The sequence below is a fragment of the Nicotiana tabacum genome, chromosome 23 (genome assembly GCF_000715075.1).
Source record: "Nicotiana tabacum cultivar K326 chromosome 23, ASM71507v2, whole genome shotgun sequence".
In the NCBI taxonomy this organism is placed as follows: Eukaryota; Viridiplantae; Streptophyta; class Magnoliopsida; order Solanales; family Solanaceae; genus Nicotiana; species Nicotiana tabacum.
The window spans coordinates 142090853-142112515 of record NC_134102.1 but is presented as its reverse complement, the minus strand read 5'-3'; the positions used below and the strand labels follow the sequence as shown (position 1 = coordinate 142112515).

At 35.3% G+C, this 21663-nt stretch overlaps 1 protein-coding gene and 1 long non-coding RNA gene across 9 annotated transcripts; one reads left to right on the top strand and one right to left on the bottom strand.

Annotated features, from left to right (window-relative positions):
* Positions 1-4105: 4105 nt before the first annotated feature.
* LOC107790864 (uncharacterized) lies at positions 4106-20930 on the top strand. 7 transcript variants are annotated; one of them, XR_012705857.1, is made up of 5 exons: positions 4138-4356; positions 4725-6639; positions 9723-9786; positions 10356-10595; positions 20667-20930. It is a non-coding gene; the product is annotated as an uncharacterized LOC107790864 (long non-coding RNA). The 7 variants fall into 7 exon arrangements; XR_012705856.1 differs by lacking the exon at positions 20667-20930 and adding an exon at positions 11880-12213; XR_012705854.1 differs by lacking the exon at positions 20667-20930 and having other exon boundaries at positions 4106-4247; positions 10356-12213.
* LOC107790863 (mitochondrial pyruvate carrier 1) lies at positions 12737-20449 on the bottom strand. Of its 2 annotated transcripts, none has more exons than XM_016612826.2 (5): positions 20299-20449; positions 18042-18158; positions 17890-17944; positions 17676-17811; positions 12737-13015 (listed from the first exon to the last, which is right to left on the bottom strand). In XM_016612826.2, exons 2-5 carry the CDS (start codon positions 18132-18134, stop codon positions 12982-12984), a joined length of 318 nt encoding a protein of 105 aa, XP_016468312.1. In that variant the 5' UTR covers positions 18135-18158; positions 20299-20449; the 3' UTR covers positions 12737-12981. The 2 variants fall into 2 exon arrangements, with proteins under 2 accessions (XP_016468312.1, XP_075102149.1); XM_075246048.1 differs by lacking the exon at positions 20299-20449 and adding an exon at positions 18816-18959.
* Positions 20931-21663: the final 733 nt, after the last annotated feature.

The window sequence follows — 21663 nt, the reverse complement described above, 5'->3', positions numbered from 1 at the left end:
CTACTTAATGATTCAGTTCAGCAGCTCTCGCTACCAATGTAGAAAAGACAGAAATGTACGAGCAGAGCAGGAGCTCCTCGTGACAAGCTTTAAGGTGTATCAAGTATAAAGACATTGTTGCGTGTGTTCTTGTTATGTTTTATAGGGCGGCTCATTGTTTGAATTAAGAATGGGTTCTGAATTCGAATTCTTAAATGATGTTCTTTTCATGTTGTTGCATGTGTTATGTTAGTTATGTTTCCTTGGGTGTTTCACGCAGATTTTTCATTTATTGTTGAATCCACTGCAGATTTTTCATGTGCAGTATGCTGTGCTTGGCCAAGTTTGCCAGAAGGCTTCTTTTTTTACTTTTTCATGTTTGTATTTTGTGGAGATTAGTTGGCACCTGTGAGTTTGAATATGTTGTTGTGCTAGAACTTTGGGTTGCATGTTAAATGTACCAACCAATTCAGTCACATATCTTTTTATGTGTTTGTCAATGATCCACCTGAAGAAATTAATTTGGGATAATCAACTATATCGGGTATGTGCCCGCTCTCATCTAGTCTAGTAACTAGTTTCTATTATATAGAAAAGCCATCATGGTCGACCAAGGGCGAAACCGTTATTTCAAACATTATATATTTTCTTTCCCACAGCCCACAACGCACAAAAACCTCAGTCTAGAAACATCGACCCTTCCATCGCTTTTACTCCTATTCTCCTCCTTCTTCCGTAAAAAAAAATATTCTCTATCTTCACACTTTTACAGAGAATACTCTTTCAGATGTGTGGAAAATAGATAGCATATTTAGTTAGATTTTTTCAGATTATATACGCTAAAATCCTCTCCTCTATCTGGAATTAGCTAATTTTGAGTTTTTCTCTAACACCTCTTTGTTTTAAATCTTTTTCCTTTCTGCTATATGTAATGGCAGGGGAAGATCACCATTCACCAGAGTAGGGGAAGTATGTCAAATACACATCAGTATTTCATATAATCAGGCTAGCAAAATCTATCGTTCCAGGTAGTTTCTTGAAACAAGGCTTTCAGGTTTAGGATTTTGTGTTATTCGCTGTATAATCAAAATTAAGGAGAGTGTTTGCTCTCTTTTGAAGTCTATTTACTGGCATTAACACTTACTGGACAAGATCTGATTTGTTTGGATGCTTCATCTATTTGTTAAGTTTGAATTTGTTATTTTCCTCCTTTAATCCTTAGTTTGAAAAATTATCTAAGCCTATGTTTATGTTTTTCGTTCATGAATAAAAAATTTTGCTAACTGAAACGGAGTTTTGTTAACTCAGATGTTACAATAGTAGTATATTAGTACTGGAATGCAAATGGCAACAATTTGATGCTCCACAAAATTACTACATTATTTCTTTCACCACAACTTGGATATGAATGATTTTTCTTTTATTCAAAGAGGATAGGTTAGCCTATAATTAATAGCAATAACTTATTTATTGCCTTTCATCGAAGAGAATTTGAATAGAAAATGAAATTATTGTAAGGTAAATTTGACTGAAAATGCTTACATGTTCAAGTAACAATGACGTTCCATTTCTGTTATGTTTTGAAAGGCCTTTTATAGCTTCCGGTTAAGAGTTGGTTAAGCCTTTTTTTCCTTTCTTTCGACTATACTCTCTGATAAATTTGAGATCTTACATTTGACTTCTTATAGTTTGACCTATCTTTAAACATGACTTACTAAATTTGTGATTTCGTGATTAACTGGAAATGAATCCCCCTTTTTTTTATCCTGTTACCGTTCCATGTTAGAAAATCTATTATTGAGTAATTGAATGCATGTTATATTTGATTTCTCATAACTCTATTGGACAAATTCCTTTAGAAAATATTTTCTTAGAAGAAACTTCTCAGTTAATTCCATATTAAATGTGGGTATACTCCAACCTCTATTCTGAAGGTTCTCTTCTCAAGTTCTTCAAGGAATGGCTACTAGCTTGTAGCTGTAATATTTTTGTCTCTGTAGTGTCAGATGCATTATGTTATATTCTCAAAAGTAGGTCATATGTTCATCTTATTGTATTTTGAGATTTTCCTCAATCTTATTTAATGTCATAGAAGAGTGATACCTGAAAAAAGTTAAACTTTTTTGATGGAGTATTTCTACAGTAAATTACTCCTAAAAGATCATTTTATTATGTTGGTAGTCATTTTATGTGTATTTTAAAGATTATCCTATCTAATAAGGTATTTATATTTAGCTTTTTAATTCCTTTTCAACTATTTTTTTTTAATTTTATTTTACTATGACTTTTCGTATTCTGATATCTAGAGTCTCACTTGTTGACGAAAAAAGAAAAACACACGTAGAGCTGAAAGTTCTGTGCTTATAAAATAAAATAAGAGCTTGCTTGGACTTGGTGGCTCTTATGTTCAACTGAAAATTTATGGTGACTTTTTCTTTAATTTTTAGAAGTTTATTCTGTTGTATTAGATTTTTGCTAGGTTGAAGCTTTAGAAGTTCCATTAAGTTGGCGGAAAAAAGAGCCGATTAAGAAAAAGATTGAAGTGAAAAAGCTTGTAATTCTGAATCATGTATGTTTAATTTATATGTTGAGGTGTTATCACAAAAGTGTCATATTGTCATGAATAAAAGTTGAAACAAGTACTTTAACAAATTCTAGAATATTAGGTATGTGGAGGAGAACTAGGAAAAGTTGATAGGTTTATGAAACTCAAGATGAGGTAATAGTTTATGCAACTTCTTGCTGAACTACCCTGCTCCTCCTTTTACTATGCATGTCTAAGACATCTAAGGGATTAAAGGTTGTTATACAACAGGCTTCAAGAATTAAAATAAAATAGATTCTCCAAATTCATGCGCTTCATTCGAGAAAAGGGACCAAATACTTTGAATTTGTTGTTGGAGCCACTCAAAAATTTTACAAGCTCAAAATGTAAATCATTATCATCATCAAATTTTAAATTAGGTATCAATTATTGTAATTATAACTAATGTGAATATATCAAAAAGGTAAGTACTTTAATTGATGTTGTTACAAGTAAAATCCCCTATCTAAAATATAAAAAATGAAATATCATTGTTTTTATCTTGATTTAAATTAATGTTGACTATTATTCTTTTTCTACTTTCGATGTTAATATTAGCTAAATTCTACTAGATTTGGTTCGTAGGCCATAAGAGAGGCCTCGTGAATTTACATCAATGCTTCATTTGTATTTTTAGATTGGTTTGCTGGTGTTGTTGCCCCTTTTTTTAAATCTTTCATCTGACGAGGGTCTACCAGAAGAAACCTTTCTGCCTTCTTAAAGGTTGGGGTAAGGTCAGTGTACACACTACCCTCTCCAGACCCCACTTGTGGGATTACACTAAATTTGTTGTAGTTCTTTCGTTTGTGTACTTAGCGGAGAAGCTCAATTATCAAGCAGCATAAGTAGGATGTTTCTTTGTATGATGAAAGTTTTAACGCATTATTGTAATGATCTATTGGATAATAATTTAAAACTTTCATGTTCGCAGAATGGAGCGCATATATCTTTGTTGGATGCTCGAGATGAGTTAGCTCCATGCAAAATCGAGCTGAAGGGAAAATTAGACTATCTTGATACTATATTGGTCTCAAAACCTGTCATACCCGATCAATGATGGTTGTAGGGATGACCTTTGCCCGCTAGAGCCTAGAAAGTGAAAAGGCATCTGAAAGTAGTTTTATTTTTTAAAGATCATTGTTTATACGAACTGATAACTTGGATACGATATTATTTATTGTGCTAACTCCAATGCTCAGATTATAGGCACCAAATCTACTGAACTTCATCTTGTAAAATAAAAGTGTACTATCTCTATCCAAGAGTCTTTAAACTTAACTACAAACTTGAAAATGTTCTACTCTGATAAAATAATAAAATAAAAAAGGAGAGCGCTAAGCTCTGGTAGGTCTATTTGAGTTAGCTTAGTTTGCAGTAATTTAAATTTATTTGTAAGCTGCTGCTTCATAAGTACAACGTTGGGCCCGTGCTCAGCACGGGCTTGGCATCATCTAGTAGTATATAATAAGTGAATGTTTTGGTACGACGAAGGGTAGAATAGTAATTGTGAATTGTATTATGGGCAAAATTGGTATTCTTCGGTTAGTCATTTCAGAAAAACTTCTTCTGTTCTAACACGTATTCCATTTGTGTCACTTCCCCTGTTCTTCTTTCTCCTAATTCTTTCTCTATGATTTCATATTCTTAGATATATCGTCTCATCTCAATCCTAGGAAGTAAAATGGTAAATCTTCCTATCATACTGCTCTTTCTCTCAACTCTTATGGGTTTCGTTCCAAAAGTTTTCCGTCTTGGTTGAAGTTTGTCTATGGCGTCTATATTTTTGAATTCTGGTAAATTCTTTTTTCTTTTTTTTTTCTGCGCCTGTTTCTGGTGGGTATTTGTTAATTTTGTTTTGCTACTCTCTTGCTGAGTTCTATAGATGCATGTGTGTTGGCTAGGTTACGGAATTGACAAAAGATCTAATTTTTTGTCAGAAAATTAATTCACTCATCAACTTCTATTTTATCTGCTGAAAATTCATGTTTTGGTTTTTTCCATTTTTAATTTAGAATTTTTTGTTGTTCCTACGCTTGTATGCATGTGAATTTTCTCTTAAAATAGCTCATGGTTGCCAGTGATTTGTTTGATTCTCTCCAAATAGTAGCCAATGCTTTATGTATTTGCTACTTTACCATCATTCACTTTTTTTGTGAAGCAGAGATGGGATCCATTCTTTGTCGTCTCAGGTGTGGGTCCTTTTTGTGCATTTGTTGCCGTTATCTTTTCTGGTGAGTATTATTTGGTGAAATATTGGCTTCTTTATCTTTGGTTTCTTCTATGAATAGTTTGTCCATTATATTTTTTCTGTATTTTGTTCAATGAATACACATAAAGAGTGGAATTGGACAAACTAAAATTGAAATTAGGGTGATTTACAGTTCTTATGTTTAAAAGGCATTTCTATTAGAGCCAGAATTTTTGATGTATAATTGGGTCAAACTTGGGCAAGAATACATAAGTTTCTTTCTTCCTTTGGTAATTGCACATTCTAGAAACTGTTTCACTCTTCCATAACTCTATCCTCTTCTTTCTCTCTCAATTTTGATTTGAGTATTTGGCTCTAGCGATTCAGTATTTTCGACGGGCAAGCACGTAATTTTTGACCCGCTTAGTTTTATTATTCCTGGTATTTTTAAAATATTTACTTGAATTATTTTAATTGGTTTTTAGTTTACTCTTATTTTTAATTTTAGAATATAAATTTGAAAACACATAAAATAGTTTCATTATATATTTTCTTATTTTTACTTAGGGTCATTAGTATTTTTATAGTGATATTAGTTTAATTATACCATGATTCTAACTTACTTTTCTCTACTTTTATTTTAGTATAATCCTTGAAAATACAAAAATAGTTACACTTTATATTATGGTTTACCTTAATTTAGTTCTTTATTTTTATTCCTTATTAGTATTTTATAATACTCTTATTTTTATCCAAAGAAAGAATGATTTTGGGTTAGTTGCTTTGTTTGGGTTTGAATTAGATAAAGTTGGTCCAATTTTAAGAATTTCAGCAGCCCAGTTCTCTCTTACCGAGTCCCTCCCCCATCAGCCCCAATCTCTTAACCCGCCTACTCGACCCGTCTAAACACTTTGACCCGCCACATTTTTCATTCTTTAATCTCAGCCATCCAAGCACTTCTAATCCAACAGCTCACATTTTTTCCTTACACCAAATTATAACACACAAACCCTAATCAGCCTAAATCAGCCGCACCACCTAACCTGCCGCCGCCATCACGCCACAACTCGCCGGAAAACTCACTAAATCGGCCGAGTTAACTCATGATCCCTCCTCTCTCCCTCTTTCACGTCACCAAAATCCCAACAAACTCTGACAATCGAATATGCCTCACGCTTTTTTCCATCCTTTTCGCCTTTCTCTTGAACAAATCGGAACCCTTGATAAATCTTAGAAAAATGGAGGGCCTTTGGATTAATGTTTTTGATCCAAGATCTTCCACTTCTCTGGAATTTATCCATTTATCCAAAAAAGGATTTCGGATTTTTGGTTTGGGGCCCACACGAGATTTCTTGGAGGAGAGGAATAGAAACTCCGAGAGTTCTTGTAAATTCTCTCATTTTCGGGCTTTTTTGGGCAGAGGGAAATTGAGACAAAAGTTTCGAGAAAAATTTCGGACAAAAATTAGGGGAAGAACTAGGGTTTTGGTTTTTGCTTTTTGATCTTCCTCTTCTGATTTTCCATTCGAGCTCTTTCAAAAATTTAGAAGGAAAAAAAGATACAGTTCGTTCCAGTTCCAGTTTACTTTAAAAGTCGAAAATACAAAAAAAGAAGCTTAGTCTCTCCCATTTGATTTTGGTTTCAAATTATGGAGTTTGTTTGAGGCATTAGTGTTTGCTCCAAAGTTTCTGTTTCTGCCTTTTCTGGTTTCAATTGGAGTTGGTGTAGTTCTGCTCGTATGGAGCTTGTTCGAGTGATGGAGGTGCCGATTGAGGTTCGTTCGTGGCTCTTATTTCTTGTTGCTGTATTGTCGCTTTTTGAACTTCCGTTGCTGCAATCATGTATATCATTTTTCAAACAGCAAATCAATTAAGGAATTATTTTCAAGGTCTATCTCTTTTCTCCTTACTCTTACCATGTCTTTGGTGTTGATTATTATGTGTGATAGAATCGTGTTTGAGGGAATTTGAATTCATTACTGGTTTCGAGTGGATCTGTCTGGTTTAGATGCGCCGGATTGCAGTTTGATTTGGTATTTGACTGCTTGAAGTTTTACACATATGTAGCCTATTTGGTTAATCTTCTTGTTTTAAACTTGTTATTTGAAGCTGTCCTATTTTATTTGTCGATTAATGACTGTTCATGCCTCTTGGATTAGGTTTGAATTGGTTTTGGCTTTCATTTTAAGGATTTTAAAAGATAATCTAAAGTTCCACGACTTGAGTTCAAAGTCGGAATTTGTATTAATTGTTATGTTTTGAGGTGAAAAGTTGAGACCCGTCGATTGTCGTGCTCCAACTAGTTTGTCCATGGATTGCTCTTGTTTTGCACTTGTTTTGATGTTGGTCGCACGAGCGTTTGTGAGTAAACTGAATATGGAGTGTGTTTAAAAGGTTTATTTAGTCTCATTAAAAGTTGTAAGTTTGATAATTTCACTGTGCTTGCTTGAAAGTTGATAAATGATCGTTGGAATTTAGAGTCTGAGTCAAAAGTGCCATGTAGCCTGTTTCATCCATTCTTTTAGCGTAATCTGGTTTTGTTTCTCATGTGTAAATGTTGGAGTATTTGTTCTTGTCAAATGGTTTAAAGCTCTTAAAAATGAGTGCCCAGCATGACATTTTTCTTCTTTAGTCGTTCTTTTGAAAGTTCTTTGATAGTGTTTGGTTAAAGATATTCTCTAGTCCTTTAAAATATGTGTTGGTTCTGGGTCCTGTTTACTGCTTCTAAATACCTGCTGTCACTTAATTGTTTTCATGTGCTTGAATGTCACTAGTTGTTTGGCACACTAAATTGCCATGCCATCCTGCTGTTTTTGATTGATTTGTTTAGATGCCTATTGTGGTGAATTTGAGTCACATAATTAGTCTTGGCCTTTAGGATAAAAAGGAGGCAGTTTTAAACTCACTCAATGAAAGGTTCAGTTCAGTGTTCTAAAAGGCGTGGGCGTAAGGCGAGGCGTTTTACATATGCCTCAGCGGGGCGTAAGCCCCATAGGTATTTAGTTTTTAATATTTTATAAAATAATATAATGACAATAAATATTTATAAACAGGTAAAATTGCATAAATATTGAAGAAAACTATATATATGTGTGCTCCATCCCCACAAAAAACTAATCAAAACAATCTATTATACGTTACTTACAAGCACAAGTAATTTGAGTCAAAGAATAAAGTTTTCTATATGAAGGAACAAAAATGATGATTAACCTGCAATTTGAACTTTGAATTTGCTGCTATGAAGAAGAATGTAGTTCTCTTTGTATTTGTAAAATATTCGTTGCTTTTGGGATATATTAGCAGACTAGCGGACAAGATAAAAAATTGGGAAAATCATGAATTAGGGCTTAAATCAATTAAAAAGGTCTTTACTTTTAAATTTAATACTTTTGAGTTCCTTTTTAAACCTTTTGAGTAATTACCAAACTGACTTTTGAGAATTTGGGTATTATATGAAGGACTAATTCAACAAATTTTGTTTTAATTTGAAAAAGTCTCTGGGGCTTACTCCTTACTAAAAAAACGCGCCCCGAACGCCCGGGCGTACGCCCCAAATTGCGGGGCGTACGCCTCTTGAGACTTTCGTCCCACACCATCGCCCGGAGCGTTTTTGGTATGCCTCGCCCCGGGCTCGCCCCAGAAACGCCTTTTAAAACAGAGGTTCAGATATGATACAATTGAGAAGCTAAAATTGGGGGTGGTGCAGTAGTCTTTAAATGGTTCTTCTTATTGGTTTTAATTCACATTTCCTTATTCTACTAGTATTTTAGTTTAGTTCTCATCTTCTTTAAGTGGCTTGGATGTTATGTGCTAGATGCCTTATTCTGTTGATTGCTTTTAGTTGGATATGAAATTATTTGAATGAACGTTGATTGATATGGGCCGTGGGGATTAGCTATTAAATCTTGACTTGCATGATCAGGAATTGGGCTGGGTTAAATACATGAACAAAGAACATGAGTATGAAATAAGTTTCCTTTTTTCTACTTTATTTTTATTTTTTTATTATATTATTCCGCTAGTAGCATATTTAGGCCGACCACACCTGAGTAGGCAAACTTTAGGTCTTTTCTTTTACTCAAGGTGAGAGGTTGTCCCTTTAGTTTATTATTTATCCGGGGAATGCCCGTAGTACTTGGAGGCCAAAGACGGGACGACACTGAAGAGGCGTAGAATTTTTGTTTTTATTTTTCTCTTATTTTCTTTTTTCACGTGGGGACAACCTTGAACCTTCTTTGTGTTTGTTTTTTCCTTTTTGTGTGTTTTACCTCCATTAGAGTATTGCTAAAAGCCAATTAGATCAAGTATGCAACCGTACTAGGTACGGGACTCGGGAACGCCTAACACCTTCTCCCCGAGTCGAATGAACCTCCTTTCTTGGAATTTCTGTTGCAGACTATGTTTAAGAGTCAAAACGTATTTTAAAAGGAAAAATTATTTTTTGTTAAAACGGTGACTTGGCACACCGAAACCAAATGTCAAGTGGCTACTCTCAAAGTCCTTTAAAACACAATTTTTGTCACTTTCAATTTAAAAACCCTTTTGATCTTCAAAAACCACTTTATTATTTATTTTAAAGAGGGTTAGGGTGAAAAAAGGGGTGTGACATGACGAACATGTAAGCAGTATTTTTTTGAGGATTTGCGTCTTTATCTTCAAATTCTATACGCTATATTTGTCGTGTCATCGCTGACTCTAGAAGGTACATAAACTTCTAATGGCTATTCTGGAATTACATGTGTCTTTGGCTCTTTTCATTAATTGATTATGCAATGCACGCTCTCTTTTTAATATTGGTGTCAAATTTGCTGTTCCTGTCCAAATTGCCTCAATGGACATTCTCTGACCCCCACAGTTAAGAAACCCAAATTTATTGAAAGCTATTGTAGAGTTCTTGAGCCTTTCTCGCTTTTGTTAACTGATTTTGCACATACATGTATTTATTGACTATTTTGTGTCCATTTTTTAGCAGTCAATGGTATTAAGAAGAACTCAATGAGAATAGAGAAGGGCTTTGTGAACAAAATTATTGAAAGGTTAGTAATGAATTTATATTCTGTCAACTATTTTGGTTACCTTTCAGCTTACTTTTTTCCAACATTAGAGCTTGAAAAAATGATTTACATGCTTTTTTTTCTCTAAAATGCAACAGCAAGGCAGTTTATTGTAATTTTGGCCTGACTATATTTGTAATATAATACTTATTTCTTGATGGTGAAGCTTTGAGTTTGGATCTGTTGCCTTCTGCATCTTATAGACTTGTGAAGTTTCGATTTTCATAGTGGAGACTTATTCTGTATGGCAGTAAAACTTTTATAATCAAGTCAAGTCGTTCATAATTTCGACTTGGAAGTTGTTTACATCTGTTTTATACTATTGTGAACACGGTTCTCAAGATGGAGCTAGAACAAATAAAGAAATATAGTCTCTGAGTTGATTCCGTTTGAGTCGAAACTGAATTTCACAAGTCATGTGATCAAATTAAAAATTGGTTTCAAAGTAGAAGTAGTTAGAATATTAAAAATTAAAATATAACCCCTTTCTAACCTATTGACCATTAATCACCAATTCATTTGAAATAAGCGAGCATGTGTTCTTTTTGTAGGATTGAATATAGTTGCTGGTGTTGGTGAAATACACAAATAAAGAGACTACGGTTTTTCTATGAGTACTTTTGCCACCAGTGAAGGCCATTGCAGGATCTGCTATCAAAATTTGCTTACATCCTCTCTATTGTTTTCCTCCAGGGCATTAGGCCATTAACAGAGCTCGACAATCCAATCTATAAAGGATGATTACTTCATGTTATGCCAGCAATCCAGAAATTTTCTATAGAGAAAACAGAGTAAGTGTGTTTACGTACTCTTTCCAATGTTCTTATCCATCTAAATTTTGAGTATTATTTTTCAAATCAAATTTCTTGTGATTTCTTTTCATAGTGAAAATAGAACACTGAAATTAGAATGTAGGAGGGGAATCAAATTACAGGGTTTTTGTTTGCAAATGGTGTATTATAAGCCTCAAAATCATTTAGAGAGTACAATTATAACTAATTAAGTAAGATACCATTCATACATCTACAAGATTACAATGAAGAAAAATAAATAGATCAACTTAGCTTCAAACTAATAACTCAGGAAAATAAGAAAATTACCACATTGAAAAGCGCCAATAAAAAAAATATCAATCACATTATTAGAATGATGGTGCAACCCAAGTTGGCGGGCAAATACGACTTAGGGAGAATCCAGGATAAAAAGATTTAATTTTTCCGCTTTCAAGATCGTAAGCCCGCATATCTCTTCCGCCCCCTCCGTCCAATGTACTATAGAAATCAGTCCAATCATCAGTAAAATATATGTGATTCGGCTTGACTCCGATAAACTTAGAAGAGTCAATAGAACTTGCTCTATTACGGCCCAAGAAAATTGATGATGATTCTCCCAAGGTATTAATCTCCTTCAATTCACCTTTGATTACATCTAATTCAAATACTTTAAATTTCAAGGTTTCAGCACCACTATTTGGAACCTCTGAGGCAAATCTGCTAACCAATAATAGTGCACCTAATACTTCTACTAGGTAGAACTGAACTAATGGCCGTTTAAACATATCATCCTCAAGTCAAACAAGATGACGTGACTCTCCAATTAGTACATCATAAACCCAGACTTGGCCAGAGTAATACACAGCATAAAATTTACCCTTATAGTTAGTATTTGAGACTGATAACTCCACCTACTACATTAGATCTGTCGATTTTAATATTTAGTCCAGTTGAGATCTCCAGGTCGCCAAAAACCCAAACAATTTTTATATCCATAAAAAGAAACCACTAATATATAATCTGATGTAAGAGAAGGGCTAGCAGATAACACAATTTGGTCAATGCATGGATATCCTCCATCTGTATCGTCGCAATCAAAAGCCAATAAGGCCTGTTGCGGAGGAAGTTGGATTAGGGTACGGGAAAAAGGATGCAACAAGTTTACCTCTCCGGTGTATGACGCGGTACAGATCCATCCCTCTGATATAAAACACTGTCGCCCTCTAGCTTCGGGGAGAAATATACGCAAAACTTTCTTCTTGGAAAGAGAGTAAAATTTTCGATAATCATTGTCTTTATCAGCCAGCATTAGCAGCGGAACTTGGGGCGAAACACATCAAAGTTTTTCTTTGTAACAACAGTTCGCCAAGAGGCAGAAACAGCACCAAAAGCAATGAAATCTTCAATCACTTTAACACGCTTTGCAATCAGAGCAAGGAGGCCGTGTGGTAGTTCTGCGAAGGAACAAGGCTGTAATACTAATACAGGTTTTCAAGGGAAGGGGAAAAAAGAAGGCAACGTCTGTTATATATATATATATATATATATGTAGGTGGTGTAACAAAAGGCATATTATATTCCGATTTTGACTAGAACTTGGAATGGATTTAAGTTAGAACCTTCGAAGTTAAAATCCTTATTTTCGTCCATAAAGTTTCACTTCGAAGAGGTGTACCATACGTAGTACAATACTTTTTAAGAACAATCAAGCTATAAGATAAATGCAATAACATGAGTTTAAATTATATAATTGTTATCATATGATCAATTAAGTAATATTTGTAACTAAGTTATTTCTATTTTATTTTATTTACCGCGGTGTCTAGGCAAGCTTGAACTCGACTAATTCCATAGGATACCTGCCACCAGCAACAAATATCGGATAACTCTATCCACCAAGGCTTGGATCAATGAGAAAAAATCACCTAATATTTTTTGCCTCCGCTAGATTTTGAACTTGAAACCTCATGGTTCTCACCTAAGTTATTCCTACTATACAAATATGATTTCTCATCGTATCTCACCTAGTACTTCTTTATAGACACCGATCTTGATATGATTTAACCTAGCTTGAATTTAGTGTCACTATTATCGTAAATTTTGGAACAACGGATAGTACTTGACCAACTATAAAAATCATTAGTTGAGCCAACAAAAGCTGTTCAAAGTGCAAGTTTAATAACATGGCGTGCATTAAAAATATGCTGTATTATTGTGGCAATTCTTATAGACATGATAATGAATCCCAAAAGTCCCAGTACTGATAGTACTAAGATTTACTTGGAAATAGGCTGCTAGTTCAGCTCTTGGATTATCAAAGGCAATTTTTTCTGCAACAATTGATGAAAGCACTCAAAAATGACAAGCGAAAATTGTCCAAAAATAAACGAGAGAGAACACAAAATCACTCCGCTTTGGCTGCATTCTGCTGCAAATATCTGCAGGGAAAAGAGAGACTAAAAGTATCAGATGAAAAGCATACAACAACCCAGTGAAATCTCACTAGTGGGGTCTTGGGAGGGTAGTGTGTACGCAGACTTTACCCCAACCCCGAGGGGTAGAGAGGCTGTTTCCGATAGACCCTCGGCTCAAGAAGACGAAAAGAGACAATATATGAGTATCATCAATAAAAACCTTAGAAAGAAATAACAGCATCACAAGAACATAGATAAAAAGCAAAACAATAACCAGTAGATAAAGCCGACACTAAGAGGAACGAAAGAGTAATGTGAGTTCAACATTAACCACTAGCAGTCTAAGACAAAATTCTAACAGACTAGCCTCACTGGCGCGCCGTAAAGATATGCATAACTACCTCCTAACCTACGACCCTAATGCTAGATCTCCACAACTTCCTGTCCAAACAAAAAGCATATGATGCAAAATTTTATTTGATTGTAATTGCAAACACAAGCTTCAAAACCACAACAAAGTCCTCAAATTCTCTAGGTTGGCACAAATATTTAAGTAGTTTCAGGATCATAGATAAGGCTATAACAACTACCCAAACAGAACCACTGATTCCCTTCCCTCCCAGATGAGAGAAAGAGGGAGGGGATTGCGTGTTATGGAGTAAGTTGCTATGCTAGCTCAAAGAAGCAGACTAAGTATCAATTTAGTTTTCCACATCTGCCAACTAATAATACTTCTACAACGCCTCAATGCCAAACTAATTGGGATGATCGGCTATATGAATCTTCATTGACCATGTTACTCCCATTTATACTCATCTCGGGCCAGTATTATATAAAATAAAAATAGTAATAAATCTAAAAAAGGTACTAGAAGTTCTTTATATTTTATTTTTTTTGAGAAGGTACAATATCCAGTCTATTTAAAAAAAAATTCAGCACAAATTTTGTGTTAGAAGCCAAAATAGGCAATTACAATATGGAAAAGCAAAAATATAGTCCTTGTTCTTCTTACAAGGAACTCAAAACATCTAGGATTGAATCAGGATCCTCTACATATTCTGATTTACACCAAAAACAAAAAAGAAGAATACACTTCATCTTTTAATCTTTTGTAGAGAGTTGGTTGTATCTTCAAAGCATCCCAGATTCCTCTCTTTCCAAATTGTCCCCCTCTTCCTTAGATTATCCTGAGTGAGGACAGCTTCCCTAATTACCAATCAGGTGAAACATGCCACTTTATAAGGTACTTTTATTTTCCATATGTGTTTCCAAGGCCATAAACTGAGTTGAGATCCTTCCCGGTTCAAATCTTTGTATGCTGAGCTGACTGAATACATCCTATGTTTTTGCCATCTGAGTATATCTTCACCCTCCCGTGGTCCACTACATTGTTCTAGTGTTCTATAAAACTCAATCATTCTAGGCACCTCTCAATCCTGTAGGAATCTTCTGAATGTCAGATTCCAACCATGTGTAGACCATAGTTCCTTCATTGTAACCCCATGCTGTTGATTCAAAGTATAGATGTCAGGATATAGTTGTTTTAGACTTCCAATTCCCAACCAATTGTCCTCCCAAAACAATGCTTTCTTTCCATCTTTCACAATAAGACTCAGCTTATCTTTCAGATTTGGCCACAAATTCCTTATGGATCTCCAGAGACCGACTCCATAAGGAGTATGAACTCCTTTAGTCATCCAAAATCCTTCCTTTTCATATTTTTCCCTAATCACCTTGCTCCATAGTGCTTGCTCCTCCTTTGAAAACCTCCATAGCCACTTCATCAATAGACTTTTGTTTTGCCTTCTTAAATTCCTAACTCCCAGTCCTCCTCCTTGTTTACTGATAGTCAGGGTCTTCCATTTAACTAAATGGATCCCTTTTTTATCTTTGTTTCCTTGCCACAGAAATTTTTTTCTCAAAACTTCCAATCTCTTCTCTACACTTGCTGGTAAGGGGAATAAAGACATCATATAGGTAGGAAGTGCATCCAGAACAGAATTGATGAGCACCAATCTACCTCCCAGAGACAGATAATTGAATTTCCATCTTGCAAGCTTTTTCTCACACCTTTCCAAAACATCATTCCAAATGTCTTTGGACTTGCTTTTTGCTCCCAGAGGCATACCTAGGTAAATGGTTGGAGTAGTTCCAACTTCCCCACCCAAAATATCCACCAACAGTTGTATCCTAGGTACCTCATTTACTGAAAATATTTGGCTTTTCCTCCAATTAATGTGGAGTCCAGATATAGCTTCAAACAGTACCAGGATAACCCTTAAATGTCTTAATTGACTCTCCTCTGCATCACAAAAAATCAAGGTATCATCATACTGAAGGTGAGTAATTTCCAGCCTGTTTGTTTGAATATTAGCCACATTGAAACCATTAATCCAGCCATTCCCATGAGCAGTCTTCAGCATGTTGTTCAATCCTTCCATAGCTAGTATAAAAAGAAAAGGAGACAAAGGGTCACCTTGTCTCAATCCTCTTTGGGAGGGGAAAAATCCTTCAGGAGATCCATTTATCAAGATTGAGAACCTGACAGTGCTAATACAGAACTTCATCCAATTGATCCATTTCCTTCCGAACCCCATTTTCTGTAAGATCCCTAGTAGAAATTCCCAATTTACATGATCATAAGCCTTTTCAATATCTAACTTACACATTATGCCAAGTTTTTTCTCCTTTAACCTAGAATCCAAGCATTCATTAGCTATCAAAACGGCATTTGTAATTTGTCTGCTTCTGAGGAATGCCATTTGATGAGAGTCAACTAGTTTGAGCATCACCTTTTTAAGTTTTTTAGTGAGAATTTTGGAGATCATCTTATAGATGCTGCCGATTAAACTAATAGGTCTAAAGTCCCTTAATTCCTTGGCACCATTCTTTTTAGGAATCAAAGCTACATATGTGGCATTGAAGATTTTTTCAAACATCTCCTGAGAGTGAAAATTCTGGATAGTAGCCACAACATCTGACTTAACTACCTCCCAACACTTGATAAAAAAACCCACAAAGATCTCTTTCTCATCAAAGGGACTTTGCAATGCTTGTTGTTCTTCTTCAGTGATAGTACAACAATTATGCATACTGCAAGTGGGTCTCCAGTTTTCAGTTTCAGAGTAAAGCTTGGTGTAGAAATTTGTTATCTCCCTTTTGATAGCTTCTGGTTCTTCAATAGTCTCCCCTTCCACCAACAACTGATCAATGTTGTTATTCCTTCTATGAGCGTTGGCCATTCTTTGGAAAAATTTTGTATTCCTGTCACCCTGCTTGAGCCATAGAGTCCTGGATATTTGTCTCCACGCTATTTCTTCCCTTTTAGCATTTTCTTCAAATTCCATGAAAAGATTTGCCCTTTTGATCTTTTGCTCTTCATTCAGACCTCTTAGTTGTTGGATTGCATCCAATTCGGATATTTGATGCAGTATTAAGTTTTTCCTTATCTCCACATTGCCATTATTGCTTTGACTCCATTCTTTCAATCTCCCTTTGAGTGCTTTGAGCTTACATGCAAGAATGTAGTCGGGTCTGCCTTCAAAAATAAAAGAAGTCCACCAGTTTCTAACTCTATCAGTGAAGCCTTCGGTCTCTAACCACCAATTCTCAAACTTGAAATATGATTTCTTCTGTTCCCATTTACCACATTGTAACACTAGTGGTGTGTGGTCAGAGCAAATTTTGGGTAAAATTTCTTGTTTGATGTTCGTAAAACAATCATTCCATTCTGCAGATACAAGGAACCTATCAATTCTGGATGAGATCTCGTGATTGTCCCCACAAGTCCATGTATAAACTCCCCCTATTAGTTGAAGATCCACTACTTCCATGTCTTCAATAAAATCAGAGAAATTTGTCATCGCTCTGGTGTTTCTTGTGCAATTCCTTTTTTCAGAAAGGAATCTAACTATGTTAAAATCACCTCCTACCACCCAAGGACCAGTGAAAAGACCCCTCACAGCTCCAATTTCCCACCAAACTTTTTGTCTCTCTTTGTTGCAATTTGGAGCATAAACCCCAGTGAAATGCCAAATGTAATCTTGAGTTTGAGATTCAAATCTACATGTTATAGAGTAGGATCCATTAGTAACCACTTCCCTTTTCTAAATCTTGCTATCCCACATCATTAGAATACCCCCCTAGTTCCACTAGCCACATATAAATCTTTCACTCCTCAAAAAGCATGGACGTAAACATGTTTCTCAGCCAATAGGGTATCTCCTATATAAAATTGTCGGTATTTTTGACAGCAAACTAGAACTTTGAGCATGTTGTCGAGAACTGTGATTCCTGACGGTGCAAGTGCTCATGGGCAAAAAATCAGATGTGTGGATGAAAACTTTTGGGGTAAGAATTCCCAGCCTCCCTCCACTTTTCCTCAACCTCCTCTTTTAATTTTTTTAACCAAATTAGGGAAATAATTCTCAGCCCTCCAGCTCCGTCTGGCTATGGACTATGGACTATGGAACACTTTCAGTGGTGGAAGTACTGGAGAATAAAGACCGGACAGTGAGAGGGTTACCTAAAGCATAAATCTTTATCAACCATTTACCCTCCATTGACTGTATTATCTTTTAGGAATACTGTTGAGGGAAGTGTGAGTCTATATCATGCGCAGAGGCAAAATGAAATCAGAAGGTAACAGAATGTTCCACTCTTTTAAGAGCAATTGATCACTTACCCTTGACTTTTTGCCCAACGTGATAGTTGATAGAGTTGCACCGATTCATTCGAGGCATGGCATGCCAGAAGAAGATAATTCCGAGGCTGTACCATCCATGCAAATCTCATGAACAATGCAGAATACACACACATTGCTGCAACACCAGAAGGAAGAGAAGGATGAGGGCCTATATCATTTCAAGTCGACGTTCAATTAAGTACAAATTTTCTACCTGAGGTCATGTTGCCTGATATCATCTCTGGTGGTTTCTGTGTGTCGACCAGTCCCTGCAAAGTACATCAATGCAACTCAGTAGAAAGGCATACCGAAATGACAACTCAGTAGACAATAGCAGAATTTAAATTTTGTAGTGGATAGGCATACCGCAATGACAAATCCCCAGTTGGCTACAGGACCCCAAAAGTGAGTTGTCTTAGGACCAACAGGGCTGTTCAAAAATGCCTTGAATGCAGCCATGTGTGACGAGCTATATGAAATATCCTGCAATTTTTAAATAACAACAATTGAGACGTAAGCCTATGACAATAGTTAGTATTAGATTGAGTATTGCCAGAAGTGTCAAACACTAGATATCCTGTTAATAATTGGATACGACTAATATAGCAGCAGGCAGCAGCCGAGATAACACACAGCGTTCTGAAAGGGGTAAAGCTAAACACATTTACATTTCTGTGACCTGTCAGGAATTAACAATAAGCACTGCGAAACCACCACATCATCATTCACCATCATCACAATTACTACTACGCCTCAATCCTAAGCAAGTTGGGGTCATTGCAAGACCACCACCAATGGACAAAATTTTCAATTTACCAAATACGAGATTGCAGACAATATCATATAGGAATTTCAAGCTTCTACCACTAAGAATGTATCAATCTTTTAGATGCAATATCCAAAGAATCGAGCCTTTTATATTCTTCAATCATGTTCAATAAATAAAGAAAAAAGCAGCATATGGTGGTATTCGCATTTCCTATAGAACCGCTCCAACCCCAATTTACAACCCACTACATTTCAAATGATATATAGTTTTAGGCAATCTTCAACTTGTAATCAAAACCAAAACCAAAAAGATGCTTTGGTTAGAGGTATGAATTACTCATGCTTCTAATACCCTCAAATTCTCTTACTCACAATCCCACGTGTTTATTCCACTGCTTCTGATTTTCTTTTTGATATAGTATTCCGGTGCTTCTGATTTGAACATAGGGCACAGCTATTTAAGAGAGAGGATATGAAATCATAATATTGGTATAGAGCTATTTATTTTTATTTTTTTGAGAATAAGGTATAGAGCTATTTATGTAAAGGAGAAGAGGCTATTGACTTTCTTATGATTTTCAGGTGAGTTTCTTCTTGGAAGGTAGATTGATTTGTCGAGAGTTAAAGAAAATAGCAAAAATGATCTTAATGTGTCATTTAAGGCAAATATCTTGCAAGTAATTAGCTGCTCTTTCACCAGCTCATCCAGCACCTACCACAGTCACTTGAACCCCTTCCCGGTCAAGATCACCACCTAATTAAAAACCACCTCCGCAACCACTAGCTTCCATCTTCAACTCTAGTAAAAGACTAAAATCCTATCCACCACGAACAAGCTACCAACCAAAGAAAGTCCAAAGGACAAGCTTCTATGAAAATACCCTCGTAGTAGTGAACAAGCACCATCTTTAACATAGCAAAACATTCGCAAATTCACAATTTCGCAATCAAAATAAAATTTTATTACTTCAAAACTCCACACACATCGTTGGCAATTTGCACCTATCAATCAATTACTAAACTTAGCCTCAATCCTAAACTGTTTGGCGTCCGCTACATCCATTCCACTATATTTGCAAGCCGAAGCTATTTGTACGCCGAAGGGTGGTCAGTTGAACACCCTTCGCCGGAAAATTATACTGCGTATAGAGGTCAAATATTTCTTTTTATACACACCTTAGCAGAATTACTGACTTCGCCACTGTAATATTCGGGCTCATTTTATTCTTCCCATTTGCAACCAAGAAACATAAAAATCAAAAATTGAGCAAAAATATTGCCCCCCTCAAACCACCCCCCCCCCCCACAAAAAAACCCACCCACTCAATCAATTAATAAACTAAGCCTCAATCCTAAACTGTTTGGCGTCCGCTACATAAATCCTCTACATCCATTCTGCTATATTTGCAATGGCAAAGCTATGTATGCCAAAGGGTGGTCAGTTGAATATCTTTCGCCAAAAAAATATACTGTGTATAGAGGTCAAATATTTCTTTTTATACACACCTTAGCAGAATTCCTGCCTTCGTTACTATAATATTCGGGCTCATTTTATTCTTCCCGTTTGCAACCAAAATCAAAATCTCTTCCCCGCCCCCCCCCCCAAAAAAAAAAACCCGCCCAATCCAGGATTCTGTGGAAAAACTGTTACTTATATGGGGTGCTTTCTTTTCGCAAATTAACCTAATAATATTCGGTTTATAATTCATAAAAATCATATCCAAACAAAAAGAGATTGTATCTTTCTGTCATCAGAAAAACAGAAATGCAAACATTAGATTAAAATATCCAGAAAATTCAAACACCCTTTATTTGTAAATTTATTTTACATCTAAAAATATGACAAAGATTGTACCTTTATGGAAGATCTGAAACTGAAGGATGGTTCTAACAGTGACTTCGATTGGCGATTGTGTTATGATTGCAAAGTGGTACTTTAGTAGTTTGGTTGGTAGTCGTCAAACTGGGGAGAATAATTTTTGGATGCTGTTAGGAACATTGTAACTTCGGTGGTCTTCACTTCCTTTAATGACACGTTGTATTGACTTACTCCATTATGCCGATTATAATACGAAAATTAAATAATAACGGACTTATTAAAAAATATATTTTTATTAATTTATGTTTGGTTCATTGAACTAAAAGTGAGATTAAAGGAATTTTAATAAATAGATAAACTCTGATAGATTTTTATTTTCAATTTTAACTTTAGCTTTTAAACAGGTTTTTGGGACAACAGATTTGGAGCATGGCGAGTGTGGCATAAAAATAATAATGCTACATTATAGTATTAACAACCCTGGGGTTGCTTATATCGGAGTAAGAATTCAACCGAAATAATCTTATATTTATCTCGAGATTATTATTCATTATCCTTGTAACCAGGGACCACTTTAATAGTTTTCAAATAGTGTGATCAGTGGCGAAGCCAAAAAAAATTTCAAGTGTGTAGAAACTCGAAAGAAGTGAAAAACAATTCCCGACAAAGGGTGTTCAATATATATTATATACCTCTAAAATCTAATATTTATCTATATATACAATGTAATTTTTCGACGAAGAGTGGTCAACTGACCACCCTTAGGACAATGTGGCTTCGCCCCTAGTGTGATCTCTTGTCTACATGTTGGGATTTTTCTTCAACATTTTACTGAGTTAATAACTGCATAGTAAAAGTTATGGAGTCACTAATCTTCGAGCTAGTATTGTGAATTTTAATCTTTTAATCACTAGATTGTTTTTTAGACAAATATTTGAATTTCAAAAGGGTATTATGAAGCCTAGTTTTCCTTCTTTAAAACTTAGCATAATATAATATAGTACTAAGAGTAGTAGCAGTAGCATAGAGGTTTTGCTATTAAAGTTATTTTTTTCTTATGGTGTACGGAACAAGCATCTTTTCTCTTCATATTTTATAGTATAATATCCTAGTTTAATTGCCAAACAAAAGAATAAGTTTAAGAATTCAATAATTCAAAGTAGTGAACTCTTTAAGACTGCAGCAGATGTGATCTTTAGTTTTTATAAAGATAGATCTGTAGGCTCTCTTAGTATATTTTTGTTTGCTTAAAAAAAAGGGCAGCCCGGTGCACTAAGCTCCCGCTATACGTGGGGTCCGCATAAGGACAGAACCACAAGGGTCTATTACATACAGCCTTATCCTGTATTTTGTTTGCTAAAGTAGAGAGTAAATATTTTGGATCAGAATTGGTCAACTAAC